The sequence below is a fragment of the Excalfactoria chinensis genome, chromosome 1 (assembly GCF_039878825.1).
Source record: "Excalfactoria chinensis isolate bCotChi1 chromosome 1, bCotChi1.hap2, whole genome shotgun sequence".
NCBI lineage: Eukaryota > Metazoa > Chordata > Aves > Galliformes > Phasianidae > Excalfactoria > Excalfactoria chinensis.
This window is the reverse complement of record NC_092825.1, coordinates 109,249,055-109,264,370: the sequence shown is the minus strand read 5'-3', so window position 1 is coordinate 109,264,370 and position 15,316 is coordinate 109,249,055. Positions and strand designations below refer to the sequence as shown.

The 15,316-nt window shown below is 34.3% G+C and overlaps 1 protein-coding gene across 18 annotated transcripts in view; it reads right to left on the bottom strand.

The window, feature by feature from the left end:
- DMD (dystrophin) overlaps positions 1 to 15,316 on the bottom strand; it is a 1,110,121-nt gene that overhangs the window by 218,833 nt on the left and 875,972 nt on the right. For all 18 annotated transcript variants that reach the window (XM_072349305.1, XM_072348356.1, XM_072348443.1 and 15 more), the window contains one exon: positions 12,738 to 12,927. In XM_072349305.1, the coding sequence (XP_072205406.1) occupies positions 12,738 to 12,927 (190 nt within the window). The remainder of the gene's footprint in view (positions 1 to 12,737; positions 12,928 to 15,316) is intronic.

Sequence of the window (15,316 nt, the reverse complement as noted above, 5' to 3'; positions counted from 1 at the left end):
CCTCTCAGACAAATATAAACTTTCACGGAATCCAGCCTGTGCTTTATTTATTTATTTCCTCCCCCCTGTTTTTTGAAGTTTTGAAATCATCTGTTTTATGTAATGTAACTGCAACAATATTGCCTCCGAGTCAGCTCTGTAACATTTCACTTTTGGTACAGCAATAATTGAGCAAATAGAAGCTCCTACCAGAGGCATTCTTTTATACTATTTACTGTATTTTTTTTTCATAATCTAATGAGAAGCACTTCAAAAACAACATTTCTATCCTTTCATGTTAAATTAATTTACAATGCTATATGCCAGAATGAAAACACAAAAATCATCAGCAGAAGCAGCATGTTAATAAAGACAGATTTCTTCAAAGGTTTTTTTCTATTTCTTTTCTTCTTTTTAAAATTCAAATCACACAATTCTTTTTTTATTTCTGTTGGTTCAGGTTGTCTCTATTTGTTCCCAATTACTTACACAGTGAAAATTACGGAACAACAAAAAAGCAGAAGTATGGAGGTTGGAGAACACATTCAAAGATCATCAAACATCCAACCACTCTGCTGATATACACTGGGTCCTGTCTCTAAACCATGTCCCTTTGCACAACATTCACGTCTCTTCAATAACTGTAGAGAGTGGTAGTGGTAACTCTGCCACATCCCTGAGCAGACTGTTCCAGTGCTTGACCATCCTGTCCATGAATAAATTCTTCAAAAGATTTAAGCAAAATGTTCCCTAGTGCAATTTGAGATCTTTTCATCATGTATTTGTCACCTGGGAAAACAAGCCAACACCCACCTCACTCCTGTCACATAGTTGTAAGTGCTATACCCTCAGCCTTCTCCAAACTAAACGATCCCAGTTCTGTTATGACTCATCCCTCAAAACACTTTTCTATTCTCTTCACCAGCTTCACTGCTCTCCTTCACATACTCAGGGTCAGGCTGGACGGGGTTCTGAGCAATGTGATCTAGATGTAGACATTTCTGCTCATGTGGGGGAGTTAAACTAGATGACTTTTAATTGTCTCTTCTATTCAAATAGTTCTATAATTCTGTTGTACTAACTTGGTGTCATCCGCAGACTTGCCAAGGCTGCACTCATTCCCCTCATTTAGACTATTAATTAAAATGCTAAACAAAATTGGGGCTGGTACTGAACCCTGAGGAATGCTACTGCTGACTAACTAACCTGAAGGCCATTCTGTGTGACTTTGAGCCAAGATATCCAGCCAGTTCCTCAGCCAGTGAACCACATACCAGCAGCCAGTTTCTGAAGAATACTGTGGGTGTTAGTGTGATACACTTTACTGAAATTCAAGTAGACAATATCCACAGAATTTTCCTCATCTAGTGAGTGAGTCACCTTGTCATAGGAGACCAAGTTAGTCTGGCACTAACTTGTGCCCTTCAGAAAACTTCGATGTCTACTTCTGATCACTCACTTGTCCCATATGCACCATGTGATGACAATCAATGTGCTCCATTGCCTTCTCTGGAATAAAGGGTAGAGTGACAGGCCTGTAATTTCTTGGATCCTCCTCCCTGCCATTTAGAGAATACAAACTGTTTTTAAACTTCAGCAAAGCTGATAAATGTATGAGTACATTTAATTCCAAATGCCTGTATTTCTTTGGTATGGAAAATGCAATCCTCCAGTTTGCTGTTGCACAGACCTTCGAGAACTATTTGAAAGAATGACTTAAATAAGTCTTCAAAATGAATAAATTAAAACAAACAAATGACAAAATACAGAATTTTTGCTCTCTTTCATCCATCTTACCCCATAGAATTATAGAATACCTCAGGTTGAAAAAGACCTCAAAGATAATCAAGTCCAACTGCAACATAATCTTGTTACCCCAACTCTAACAGCCCATAGCTAAATCATGTAAACATGCAAATGGATTTTAAACACATTCAGGGATGGTGACTCAACCACCTCCCGGGGGAGCCTATTCCAGTGCTTAACAACCCTTTCTGTAAAGAAGCGTTTTCTGATATCCAACCTAAACTTGCCCTGGTGCAACTTCAAGCCATTTCCCCTCATTCTGTCAACTGTCACCAGTGAGAAGAGACCAACCCCACTCTTACTGTAAGCACCTTTCAGATATTGGAAGAGAGCAAATAAGGTCTCCCCTCAGCATCATTTTCCCCAGACTAAAAAGCCCCAGTTCCTTCAGTCACTCCTCATAGGACATATTCTCCAAGCCCTTCACAAGCCTTGTTGCCCTTCTCTGGACCTTCTCCAGCACTTCAATGTCCTATCTCTACAGAGGTGCTCAAAATTGAACACAGTACTACAGGTGAGGCTTCACCAATGCTGAGTACAGGGGCAGGATGACTTCTCTAGTCCTGCTCACCACACCATTCCTGATAGAAACCAGGATGCCATTGGCCTTCTTGGCCACCTGGGCACACTGCTGGCTCATATTCAGCTGACTGTCCATCAGTACACCAAGGTCCCTTTCCACCAGGTAGCTTTCCAGCCACTCCTCCCCCAAGACTGCAGGGTTGCCTAGGGTTCTCCCAACAATTGGTTCAAAGTCTCCATATTGAGTCATATCAATATCTGCTAATGATTTGCAAAGACCCACTTGTTATTAACAGGACTTGCCTCTCTAATATTTAGGCTTTGTGTAAGGAATTCACAGTTGAGGAAGTAGAAATAAACTTGCAATTTTGCTCAAATTTCTAAGAACAACTTGTGGCCTTTCTTCTTTCACGCCCTGATCACAACACTTGATTAAAACTGGGTAATGATCCTGTTTTTGTCTGAGGCACTGTATACTTCATCAACATGTGGGTGTAAAGCCTTTACATTAAGTGTCAAATTGGAAACTTGAGATAATGAAACACAAAGCTGTCAGGAAATAGCTCACACTGAAGAGATAACATATCTCAGCAACATTTTTTCAGGCAGTGCTAACCTTCCATAGTTATTTTTGTATAAAATAATTTGAAGACTAAAACAAAATAGTTTTGTTTGTCTGTTTGTGTTTATTATTTGTTTTTAAGCCAATCAACAAGCAGGGATGTGAATGCTGTTGTATCTTTTGCTCAAGAGATATGAAATTACAATACCACAGTGGAAAGAAGAGATGATCTTTTGAGGTTAATATACTGTTGCATCTGTAATTGTGGTAATGTAAGTGGGAACAGGTTTATTTCATAGCTTTGATCTAGACACTTCTGTCAGGTTTTCAGTATATGAGAAGAAAGGATTTGCCACTTCATTTATAGATCAGGGAAATACACTTTGATATGAACAGTATAGCAAACAGCAGGACAACTAAGATTTCCCCAGCAAAAGACCTTTGAAGTTCAGTGATGAAATTTAGTGACTCAGTCTTTCACTTTTTGCACTTAGTCCTGTAAAGAAGTGTGTCTTGCTGCTGTGCATGCTTTTCTGTCATACAGTGAAGTAGTTTCTGAATACCAGAAAAACAGTCATTAAAATATTTCCCAACCCAGCAGCATGAGGTACACATTAAAACTAAGTAGGTTTAATATTGTATGATATTTTTGAAGATGAGATAATTTATATTTTTATTCTATTTAGGTACTAGTTTCATGTATTTGCTCCTTTGGCACTGTTTACCTAAAAGTAGTATGTTATTCAGAAATCAGATATTAAAGTTCTTACCTTAAAGAGAACGTAGTCTCTTGAGGGCTAATTCTGTTACATAACAATAAACTATCACTGTAATCTGTCAGAAGATTTTTCTCATTACAATCCTAAAACCTTTTGTTACATATGTAGAACTTGGCTCTGAAAAGCATTTATGATTTTATTTTATTCTTTATTTTTAGTCTTTAAGGTGATTGTCTTCTAATATACTCAGGAAGACATCTGCCCTATGACAAATTTTTCCTCAGTTATGCATTCTGTATCATTTATGCTTTCTATACTAAAATGTTAATAATCACAACACAAACATTTCTATTTTCGCCTGTCATGGGAAAAAGAAGGAAGGAAGGAAGGAAGGAAGGAAGGAAGGAAGGAAGGAAGGAAGGAAGGAAGGAAGGAAGGAAGGAAGGAAGGAAGGAAGGAAGGAAGGAAGGAAGGAAGGAAGGAAGGAAGGAAGGAAGGAAGGAAGGAAGGAAGGAAGGAAGGAAGGAAGGAAGGAAGGAAGGAAGGAAGGAAGGAAGGGAAAAGAACATGTTAAAAACAACTTGATTTTTTTTAAGAGTTTGATTATTAATTGATTATTCGCTTTTCAAATAAATGTGTTGTGAACAATGCAATCTAAATGAGAGAAAAAAATGACAGCCCATCCATGCTCTCTTCAGTGAACATGGGGGTATCTTGTTTTAGAAGGGCCTGCATAGGGATGTGACATACTAGGAAAATTATAAAGACAGAACATGTGGGAATTTGGACCAATTTTTTTGTTTGTTTGTTTGCTTATTTTTCAGTAACAACTGCAAACCATTCCATCTTTGATCTCCATGCTCTCCTTTAATAATACAATGCAATCTCATACTACAGAAGCTTTTTTACCTAATATGTGTTTGAAAAATCTGTGGGGTTTGAAGACTGATCTTTTATGTTGCTTGCAGGAAAAAAAGTGTCCATTTGCAACAGTGGTAGCATGCATGCCTGTCTCACTTTTTCCTCAGGGAGGTGGCTGAGTCACCATCCCTGAATGTATTTAAAAACCATTTGGATGTGGTGCTCAGGAACATGATTTAGTGGAGCACTGTTAGAGTTAGGGTAGTATGGTTAGGTTGTGGTTGGACTCCATGATCTTTAAAGTCTTTTCCAACCTGAACAATTCTATGATTCTATGATTATTTCTACTACAACATTGGCTACTAGTAAGGCAATGACTATATTATCAAGTACAATCTAAGTTTCATGCAGGTCAATTTCATATGCTGTAAGATTTAATCAACACAAACCAGAGCATGACAGATGAGAAGAATGGGAAATTTGATCAAAAACATATTATGGAATAAAACATATATAAATATATACACACACACACATATATATAGGCACACCCTAGGCAAATCAATTATAATACCGTTTTTATTTAAGATGCTACTCTTACTGACTGATCTTTCGCAAAGTAGCTGTCTTCTGTAAAAAGAAAATCACTGAGTTCCAAGGACATCTGGAATTCTTCCTGAAGGTTCACTATCAAAAGGAGTGAGGAGTGATGTTCCTGTGTTTGATATAATCTTTTAATTTCTTAATTTCTTTTACAATACTAAACCACTCATGCTTATGTCCTAGCTCTATTCCCAGAGCTCAAAACATGCTTTGAGACAGCAAAACTTAATTTAATTATTAATTTATTTAGAACTAACAAAAAAAAAAAAAAAAAGGTTTTTTGTTCTGTTTTGTTTTGTTTTGTTATTTTCCATTTTTTAAAATTTTTATTCAAGGAGAACTAAGAATAGATCTCATTTTTTCATTTTTTATTAATTCTTTATATCATTTAAATACATTTGTAGGATTATTCTGTTAGTGTGCTCAATATACTTTTTAAGAGAAAAAGTTTAAGTCAAGATATTAAATGTTATTTAACACATTTGATAAACTGGATTTTTCTTCTAACTTAACAGTGAGTGTACACTTAAATTAGAAAATTAAATGAGAAATTTCTTTGTTCCAGTTTACAAGCACCAACTTTATATATGGGATTTCTATCATTTAAGAGTTGATTTTTTTTTTTTTTTTTTTTTTTTTCTAGAAATAACTTTTAAGATCATAGCAAAGTAATCATTTACCTTCTGAATGAAAAATAGCATTGATTAAAGTTTTGTTCTAATTTCAGGGAAGTTCAGAGACAGAGATGCCAGAAGCAGCATAACATACACTGGTATATCCACCAAGCTTCAGCTTCAATCCATTTGCTGTTTTTATAATTAAGATTACCCAAACCAAACCAGGAAAAATGAAGCCTGACCAGTAACATAATAATATTAATTAATAATAATAATAATAATAATAATAATAATAATAATATGACAACATCTATGTCTCTATTTTCTTGCTGCTTTCCTAGGCACTCTGATGTAGCCAGTTAGGAACAACTGTGGCACTCCCTTCTGCACTGAGAATCAGCATCTAAAACTCCCAGCGAATTTATTTAGCTTTCCACTAACATAGCACCATGAAATAACTTTACACAGCTGCTTCATTTTTCATCTTTTCTTAATGGTATGCCCTCTGTGCACTGAAACCTCCTTTTTCAAATCTTTTTCCTATAACAAAGATCATCATGATATAGAAACAACAATGAAATTGCCACTGTTATTTGAATGAAGCAAAATCAGAGTCTCAGAAGATAGTAAGAATCCCACTATATCAAAATTTTAAGATGCTGCTTGACCACATGCTGTGCTGTTAAGCAGTTTTTTTGTTTTTGTTTTGTTTTTTTTTGTTGTTGTTTGTTTGTTTTTTTTTAATGAAACCTACTTCTCAGAGAAGGAAAAAGACAGTTCAAATCAGGAAGCCCAATGCAGTTGACAAATTGCAGTAACATAAACATAAGTGAACTGACTTTCAGAATTAGTTTGGAATGCATCTGAAAGAATTACCCATTTGTGCATCTTATTTTTTTCTGTTAAACTTCATGCTTCAAACATAATCTGTGCATAATGCATCTCAATGATTTTACCACTTTTAACTATTTTTATAATATTGTGCATTATATATTCTTTGAACCAACAGTGTTCTTATCTCTATGCCTTTATAGCAGTATATCAATCATATTGTAGTTTAGAGGTAAGACATTAAATTATTTGGCCATTTATTCCACTGGAGTAATGTATCTACTGCATTTATCTAAGGTTCATAAAATAAAAATGAAAACTAACACGAGAGAACTTGACTGAGCATAGATACGATCTTTGTCTCACTCTTCAGAAGCACATTTGCATAAATACACACCTACATGTTTTCAGTGCTAACTTATTATTTTGTGAACTACTCCTTTTCTCTACATCCAACCCATTCCATTACAAATAGAGCAAATAGAGGTATTAATGCAAAATGCTATTTTTGTTTTTTGTAGTTTTTTTTTTTTTATTTTTTTTTTTAAAAACAAAATATATGGTCCTACTAGCAAACTAGGAACTTACTGTGAGTAGCCTTAACTAGAAGGACTGTACACTGCAAGAGTTCTCAACGTAGAACTATGTTAGCAGACTCTGCTTTCCTGAAGGTACCAATTTGATAAAACACTGACAAGGTAAATATCATTCAAAAAAATTTCATTTCAAGCATGTCACCTCTTGCATCTGGATGATGACTCCTGACGAAATCATTATTTTAGATGTAAGAGTAATAGATTAAGAGAAAAGCTCTTGGAGGCCAAGGGTTGCGGAGTTTGATTCCATGCTTAAACGAGGAAAACCCAAATTTAATTTATGGTGCTCTGAAAAATGCTTGTTCTAGTTTAATCACTCACCTCTAGCTTTCACCTTTCAGTCTCCCTATCAGTTTCTAGTAATTAGTCATTTAAAAAATGTAATTATTTTTAGTCTCTCTGCTTCCTTCTCCATCACTTATTTTTATTATCTGCTTTTTCTCCTCACTCATTTATACATGTTATATATGAACTCCTGGGAAACTGTTAAAAAAAATCTTATAAAACAGCAAGAAGAATTTTTCTTTTTTTACTTTCTTATTTTATTACTTTTCCATTTGTATATTTATATACAAATTATTTAGGCTGCAGAATGACTGACTGTATGACCAGAGAATGACTGTCGGACCAGAGATCTCAAAAACGCTTAAGATAGGAAGGCATCTCTAGAGGTCATCTGATCTAATCCCTCTGCTCATGGCAGGTTGCTTCAAGCCTTGAATGTACCATAACTTTTCACTCTGAGATAGTATGTTTCCCTGTATCAGATTAGGCTGTCATAGCACTTGCTTGAGAAATATATTTAGGAATTTATCTTCTACTTCTGATGGAGTAGGATGTGTCTTATCATTGCTATTACATTTCTTATGGAGAAGACTATACCTCAGAATTAGTATTGTGTTGGTGTAGAAGGCTAACATGGAGTATTAGATTTTAAAAAAGAAAAAAGATGAAGGAAGATGATCATGCTTAACCTTCAGTTTTCAGAGCATCCTTTCAAGCAAAAGTGAATGAATAAGCATCTCAGAACCAAGACTGGAAGCACTGGAAAATTAATTAATATTAAATAATTACTAATTAGGTCAACTGATCTGAGTGAGAATGTTATACTCTACTCTATTAGTCATGATCTAATCTGTATACCACTTAATAAAATTGTGATGAGCAATCATAAGTAAATTATGTTGGAAACTGAGTTGAAAAACTTTATTCTCTCAAAACAGCTGTACTTCTTAACAGAGCAGAGTGAGGAATGTGTATCTACCTCAGTATTGTACTGTTGAGAAAGCAGGTGCTTGCTGCTTGGAAACAGTAAGAATAACCAAACATCACAGAAGTGTTGATAGAAACAGGAAAGATTAAAAAACAAAAACAAAACCACCAAGAAAATCTTTCCTGAAGTTCATGCACCTTGTTTTAGGTGCTGTGGAAAAATATTGTTACTGTTCATACTGCACATTTTTAAGTTTAACTTATAGCGCTACGTATTTTTCTTATTACTAACACAAAAACTCCTGTATTTGCTGGAAAACTATCCAGATCATAGGTTAAGTGAACACGAAGGTGGTAAAAAAAAAACTGATACACATTCCAAGCCAAAGCTATTAAGACTGCCTCATTTATCTTAGGCTGTCATACTTCTAGTCTTTATCAGTCAACACTGTAGATTACTTCAGAAATATCTGGTAATCTGTAAACAGAATAGAAGCACGCTCTAGTAGCTGTTGAAATAGGCTTAAGTGCTGTATTCTTTGTCAAATTTCAGTAATAAAATATATGAGTAAATTCATCTACAGGATAAATATAATGTGAGTGTATTCATAAAGTAATCTGATCAATTCAGAACCAATTTAAAAATTACACCTAATATTTCATAATCCGTATAAAACATCACATAGAATTACTTCTTGAAAGGTGATTGGGAGGAGTTATTAACACAGTTGAGAGTTTCTATCACTTAGAAATAAGAGAACGGAAAGGAAAATATATTATTCTCATCTCTCCCATATATTTACATATCAAATAAGGCCTTATGGGGACACATTGATACATTTAAATTAGATAGTACAAATCAGCACATAATCGTTCAACTCTTTGGATTAACTGGTTTGTATCCCTGAAAATTCTCCCAGAAAGTGCTCTGAAGGTGTGAATCACCTCAGTTATTACACTGCAGTCAGTTCAGACGAACGATGCATACGAATACAAGCTTATATAAGCAAACCAAGCATTTACAGTGCAACCATTTTATATAATACACATAATCATGTAATTAAAATGTGGTTATCTAAGCCTCACCTTCTCCATCTACTAATGAATAAACTGTTGAGTATAAGGGGAAGATGAATCTTTATTACCGACATTTGATTAAATTGCTTCTGAAGATTTTCCCAAACGATTCCTGCTGTGCTTTCTGGGCAGCAAAATATTATTTTCACAATAACAATGAGAATGAAAAGCAAAAAGCTGATAGATCACTGAGGGTAAGGTAAATATCTTTAGTGACAGGAAGATAAAGCTACTACTGAACTCACAAATATAGTTTTTTCATTATTTGCAGGTAAAATTCTTCATCAAAGCACTGATTTGCACCTATTGTCTAAAAATAGAAAATTAATACAGAATTGTAACATCTCATCACACATACTTTCACAGTCTACATGTCCATGCAACTTCATAACGAACACTGAAAATCTAACTGCATATATCACACTAAGAGTAACTTCTATCAACTCCATAAGCCAAAGTTGTCAAACTTTCCTTCAAAAGACTGGGATATGGTGAACTTTAATCAGAAACTACCTTTCTGTTTTACTTCTATGACATAGACCTGGCCTACCTGGTGAGAGAAAATAAAATCTGATTTCATGTGGAAAACAAAGAGTCAATTGGAAAAATGCTACTGTAGCTGCAAGCAGTTCAAACCTTTCCTACACTGGGACAGGACACAAGGAGGACATGTGCTGGGCAGCTGTTCAGGCCTGTTTAGGTACATATAAACATGTTATTTTTACAGACATATCTCCAATGGCACAGACATTAGTGCAGCTATAAATCTTCTTCCTTACGGGATCAATTTGCAGTAATCATTATAATACTATTTCTGCTGTCTCAAACCAAATTCTTTTTCTCTAATTCTTAATTATCCTGTAATGTATTATTTTTTAGTTTTTCTGCTTTTCTTCTTGATTCAATGAGTCATCTACATACAGGACTAAAAATTCCCACTCTTAATATCCTGGCCTAGTCTATTATGACTTCATACTGTGTCTTGCTATGTGGCCTCTTTTATTAACACAGGGATACATTTACCATTTACTTATATATCAAATCACTTAAGGTTAATTTTCTTGCACCTGAAGCATTTACTGATACTGAAGTCCCTATTCTAACAGGACAACTGAGGAAATATGATGCTTTAATTACTAAAAGCAAACAGTAGTGAAAAGATGCATCCTTCTAAATTAATAGTAGTAACTATGTTTTAAATAAGTGATTTGATGATATGAAAGAAGATGCAAATCTTGAATGGCCACTTTACTGTCATTCTTGAAAAAATACAGGAAGAAATCATCTTTCCTGATTAATATTTCTAAACAAAGCAGTATTCTGTTTACTTAAACATAAAACTCCTTATTCCAGTAGAAAACCAAACAAAAACAAACAAACAAAAAACCCTTTTCATCTATTTGAGGCAGGGAAAAAAAAAATAATAATGGAATACAATTCTACCAGCTATTAGAAAGATAACTATCAGACTCCATTCAGGAGAAGGGCATTTGAAAACCAATTCTGTTCGTGAATTATGAGATTTCTTCAGGGGGCATAAGAATGACACAAATAGGCTGACAAAAACTGAGATAGGCAGATAGCCCAGGAAGAAATCCAGGTCTATCTAACAGATGGAGACCAGTATGAAGATGCAAACAATGTAAAAAGCCACCACTGTCAACGTATTTGCTCCTTTAATCACCAACTCTAACCCAAAGTCCATATGTTTTGTGCTACATATGTATATATGAATCTTTGAGAAAGAAAAGACAGTAGAACTTCTGTTTTTTTGTTGTTGTTTGTTTGTTTTGATTTTTTGCCTCAGCATACTAATGTTTCTTTAAAGATATATATTTTTTTCTCATACAGCCAAGGTTAGTGAACAAAAATATTTTAGCTTCTTAGAAATGAAATGGCAGATACAGCGTAGTTTTTATCTTTCTTTCTTTAGAAGACTCAATACTTACGGGGAAAGAAAAAACAAAAATTTCATCTTACATCTCAGTTTAAGAGCACAAAAGAGCAACAGAAAAAAAGCTTACAGTTCAAAGCAATTGTTTACATGATGGAATTATAACTACTTTTTTTTATTTATTTATGAGGGGAAGGACTTGTAAACATTTATTTTCCCTTTTGTCAATATAGGTGGATGTTACTTTTACGGAAATGTTTTTAAAAGGTTATTGATTGGATCTTTAGTTATTAAATGGATAAACAGGTCTACAAAGTTCCATTACATTCAAGAAGGAAACTCTGGCCTAAATTTTTAGGAATCTCTTTTTTGAACAATAATTCATTTTTCAATATTCACATAGAAAAAAAAAAAAAAAAAAAAAAAACCTTTTGCAAATACCTGATAATTCCATTGTTTTAATACCACTACCACTAAACCTAATCTACACAATATAAAAAGACAGCTTGTACTGAAGATAAACTGCTCAGTAGAGAACTGTTGTCCAAATACAAACCTGCTGTCTGAGTTCCTGCCAAGTGAAATAAGAAACACATGGAGACTGAAGACATATTAGCATAGAGTACAATTAGTATAAAGAAAACTCATATTGAAAATGTGGTTCGCATCTCATTTCTGTACAAACATAACTATAGGTACGAAACTCTAGCATAAAAGAATTTAGCAGAGTTCATTCATAGAGTTAAAACCATGAGTTAATACAATAGTGCCAAAAGAAGGTAGTAATACTTCCATTTAATATGCATATAACCACTTACAAGTATGATTTTTCACGTTATGTTTTTCAGAAATAAACTAAAAAATAGAGTCTTCACTGACTGAATATCAGGTTCAGAATGCACTGTCAACACAAAAATCATCTATTTCTTTATAATAGGATCCTGCCTTCTAAAAAAGCCAGCACACCTCATATTTAAGACATCTAAAAACTCATGCAGACATACACACATTCCTCTCAATAATAAGGACAGTATAATGAAAGTGTAACAACAGATTCTAAGAGCACCATCTCACCATTTATTCTTCTTCTCGTCATGGTTTTGCATCCCATGGTTTTAACTCACGACATCTCTGAATTCCCTTGAACACCAAATACAACATTTGTTCTCTTTACAAAGATTTTTGGTTCTCAGAGAAGAAAAACTCCCTGGAAATTGTCCAGCCACTCACTATGAAAATTTTTACTGTAGATACCTTTTCAAATTCAATATATGCAGAAAGATGTCAAATAGAATCTGTGTAACTGACCTTAGATCTCTGTAACAATGCAACACTTAAGGGTTAGTAGCAGTCAGATTTCTTTTTCAACACCATTTCAATATTGTTAAGTAGCTGCACGCTGGAGAAAAAAATGTCTTGTTGGATAACATGCCTCTGAAATTGAAGCACCTGACTTACCTGCCACTGTTTCATGAGCTCCCGGACCATTTGGGGATCCTCTAGTGTCTTTTCCTTGTGTGTAGCATCCTGCAGGACATTAGCAGTTGTTTCAGCTTCCGTAAGCCAAGCGAGGAACTTTTCAAGATCCAGGTAGAATTCCTGCAACATCAGTAGGGCTGATTCCAGTGCGGCTTCACGTTCACTAACTCTGTGCAATACAAAGAGTCAAATGAAGCACACGCAGGAAGAAAATAAGCATCAAACATTAAATCAAAAATATAACAAAGACACACTGTGCATTTTTCACTTACGAATCCAGGTAAGTGTTTGCAGATGCATTAGTTACAATGATGTTCTCGTACTGTGCTTTTGGCAGGTAGAGGCTTTTTGTGTTTTCTTTTAAAACCCTTTCTTAGAAGAAATAACTAAAAACCAAGGAAATAGCTACTTCATTGTTCAAAAAAATCATACCTGAAAAATACACAATATAAAAAAAATATCCTACCGTTTTTATCAAAGATTGTTTTTTTATTTGTCATTAGGAGTACTGTAGCGAAGCATGTTTATTTTTAGAAAGCACAAAATAGTTCCTGGCCTCTGAACAGTGTGATGAATTTAATTATTAGTTTTTAAGGCTTGAAGCCTGTGGAAATTGCATTCAACATGCCCTAATAACTCTAAAAAGGTGCTACTGTTTTTGGTTTTTGAATTAAAAAAAGAATGAGACATGAATTGCAAAATCTCCATCATACATGTGATAAAAGAGAGTTTTTAAATGTAAAGACTACATTATCTTTAGTGAGTAGCTAAACTGTAATCCAAAAGCCCCAAGAATTCTGGTGCTGACAGTTCTTATAATACATTTGTGTTGTATCAGCATTCGTGTGGAATGTAGGCATCCTACATGTAAACACCAAGATTTTACACTAATCTTGATCTAAATAAGGATTTAGAGAAGAGAAAAAGTATAACATCTTGTTCATTACTATGAGTTTGTCAAGGCTATTTAGCCACCGTATTACATGTATATTTGTACAGTATGATGACTGAATACTTTTTGAAGCTCAAAAAACATTTAGTAAAACTACATGATAATTTACTTCATGTAGAAGTAATACAATTGGATATACACCGATATTTAGTCTGCACATGTATGATGATCTGGGTATTCATACATAGACTTGTAATGCAGTTACAGTTGCTTAGATAGACACTAAGATACAAGAATTTATCAGACATAAAATTTCTAAAGTGGCAATTCATCGTCAATTTATCAGATGAGACCAAGAAATTCTTAATCTCTATTTCAAATTGTGTTTTCTTGTCCTTCAGAGACAGTAAAATCCAATAAGTAATACTATCATACCAAAAGCTATTGTATTAGCTAATGTAAGAAAATAACTAAAAAAATTGAGACAAGATTTGCCAGGTGTCACGAAGAACACGTTTTTTCTAACAAACATATATGTAAATTGAAATGGAAAATGTAATAACAGAAAGATTCAGTCAGTCAAAGTACACGAGTGGACAACCACTTCATTTCACTTAGAAAAGCAAACCACACTAAGAGATAATTTCACAATAGCTGCCTCATTTCTGCCATATTTTTTTCATCCTTCAGGATCTTAGTCATTCTTCTCAAACATCTTGTAAGAAAAGTATTTATTCTTGGATTTTATTTCATTCAAAAACTGAGAATGCAACTCAGGAACTGAGAAAGCTATTGAATGTTTCAACTCTCTTCAAGCTACAAAGTCATTCACAGATAGTTTAAAACTTAGACACTGACTGGACTTTGATCTCAGATTCACCTGTCACCAACTACAAGAATTGTCTATGTGAGAACTGTCTTCCAGCCTGGTAAGCATAGCATTTATTAGAATATATCCCCAGGGGCCTCTCAGGACTAGAGAGAAATACAGGTTTAGAATAGTGGAAGGTATCTCTTGCTCAAATTTGTACTCCATCTATATAAAGCAGGTTTGTGCTTAAGCCACTACTCACATTTATAACAACTTCTGTAAAAAGAAAGTTTGATTTTTTATTAAACTAAAAACATAATTTCATAGATATCATAGCTATCTACAGCAATATACATTAAATCAGCATGAACACACGAGAAAAACAAAAACAACAACAAAAACCACTAAGAACCACAAAATCTTTTACCTGGAATCTACTGACTTTACCTATCTATTAATAATGTTAAAAAATAGCATCCCATTTGTTTCATAGAAATCAGAAATTGAGTAATGTACGTAAACTAAAAATATTTTATCCAGTTCTTCAGAGCACAGTTCTATTCTAAGATATGCTTTCTACTGCTATTCCAATTAAATTTGAAGCACATAATAGATAATATCAGCACACAAAGCCTTTGCAGAATCAGGCAAAATAGTTTCTTCACATTCAAGTTCTTCAAAACATGGATTTAACTCCATTCACCACCACTCTCTGGGCCTTGCCATCCAGACAATTCTTTACTCAGCAAAGAGTATACTCATCTAAACCATGCACTGCCACAGAGAATACTGTGGGAGGTAGAATCAAAGACTTTGCTGAAGTCTAAGTAGAATATGTCAACAGCCTTTCCCCTA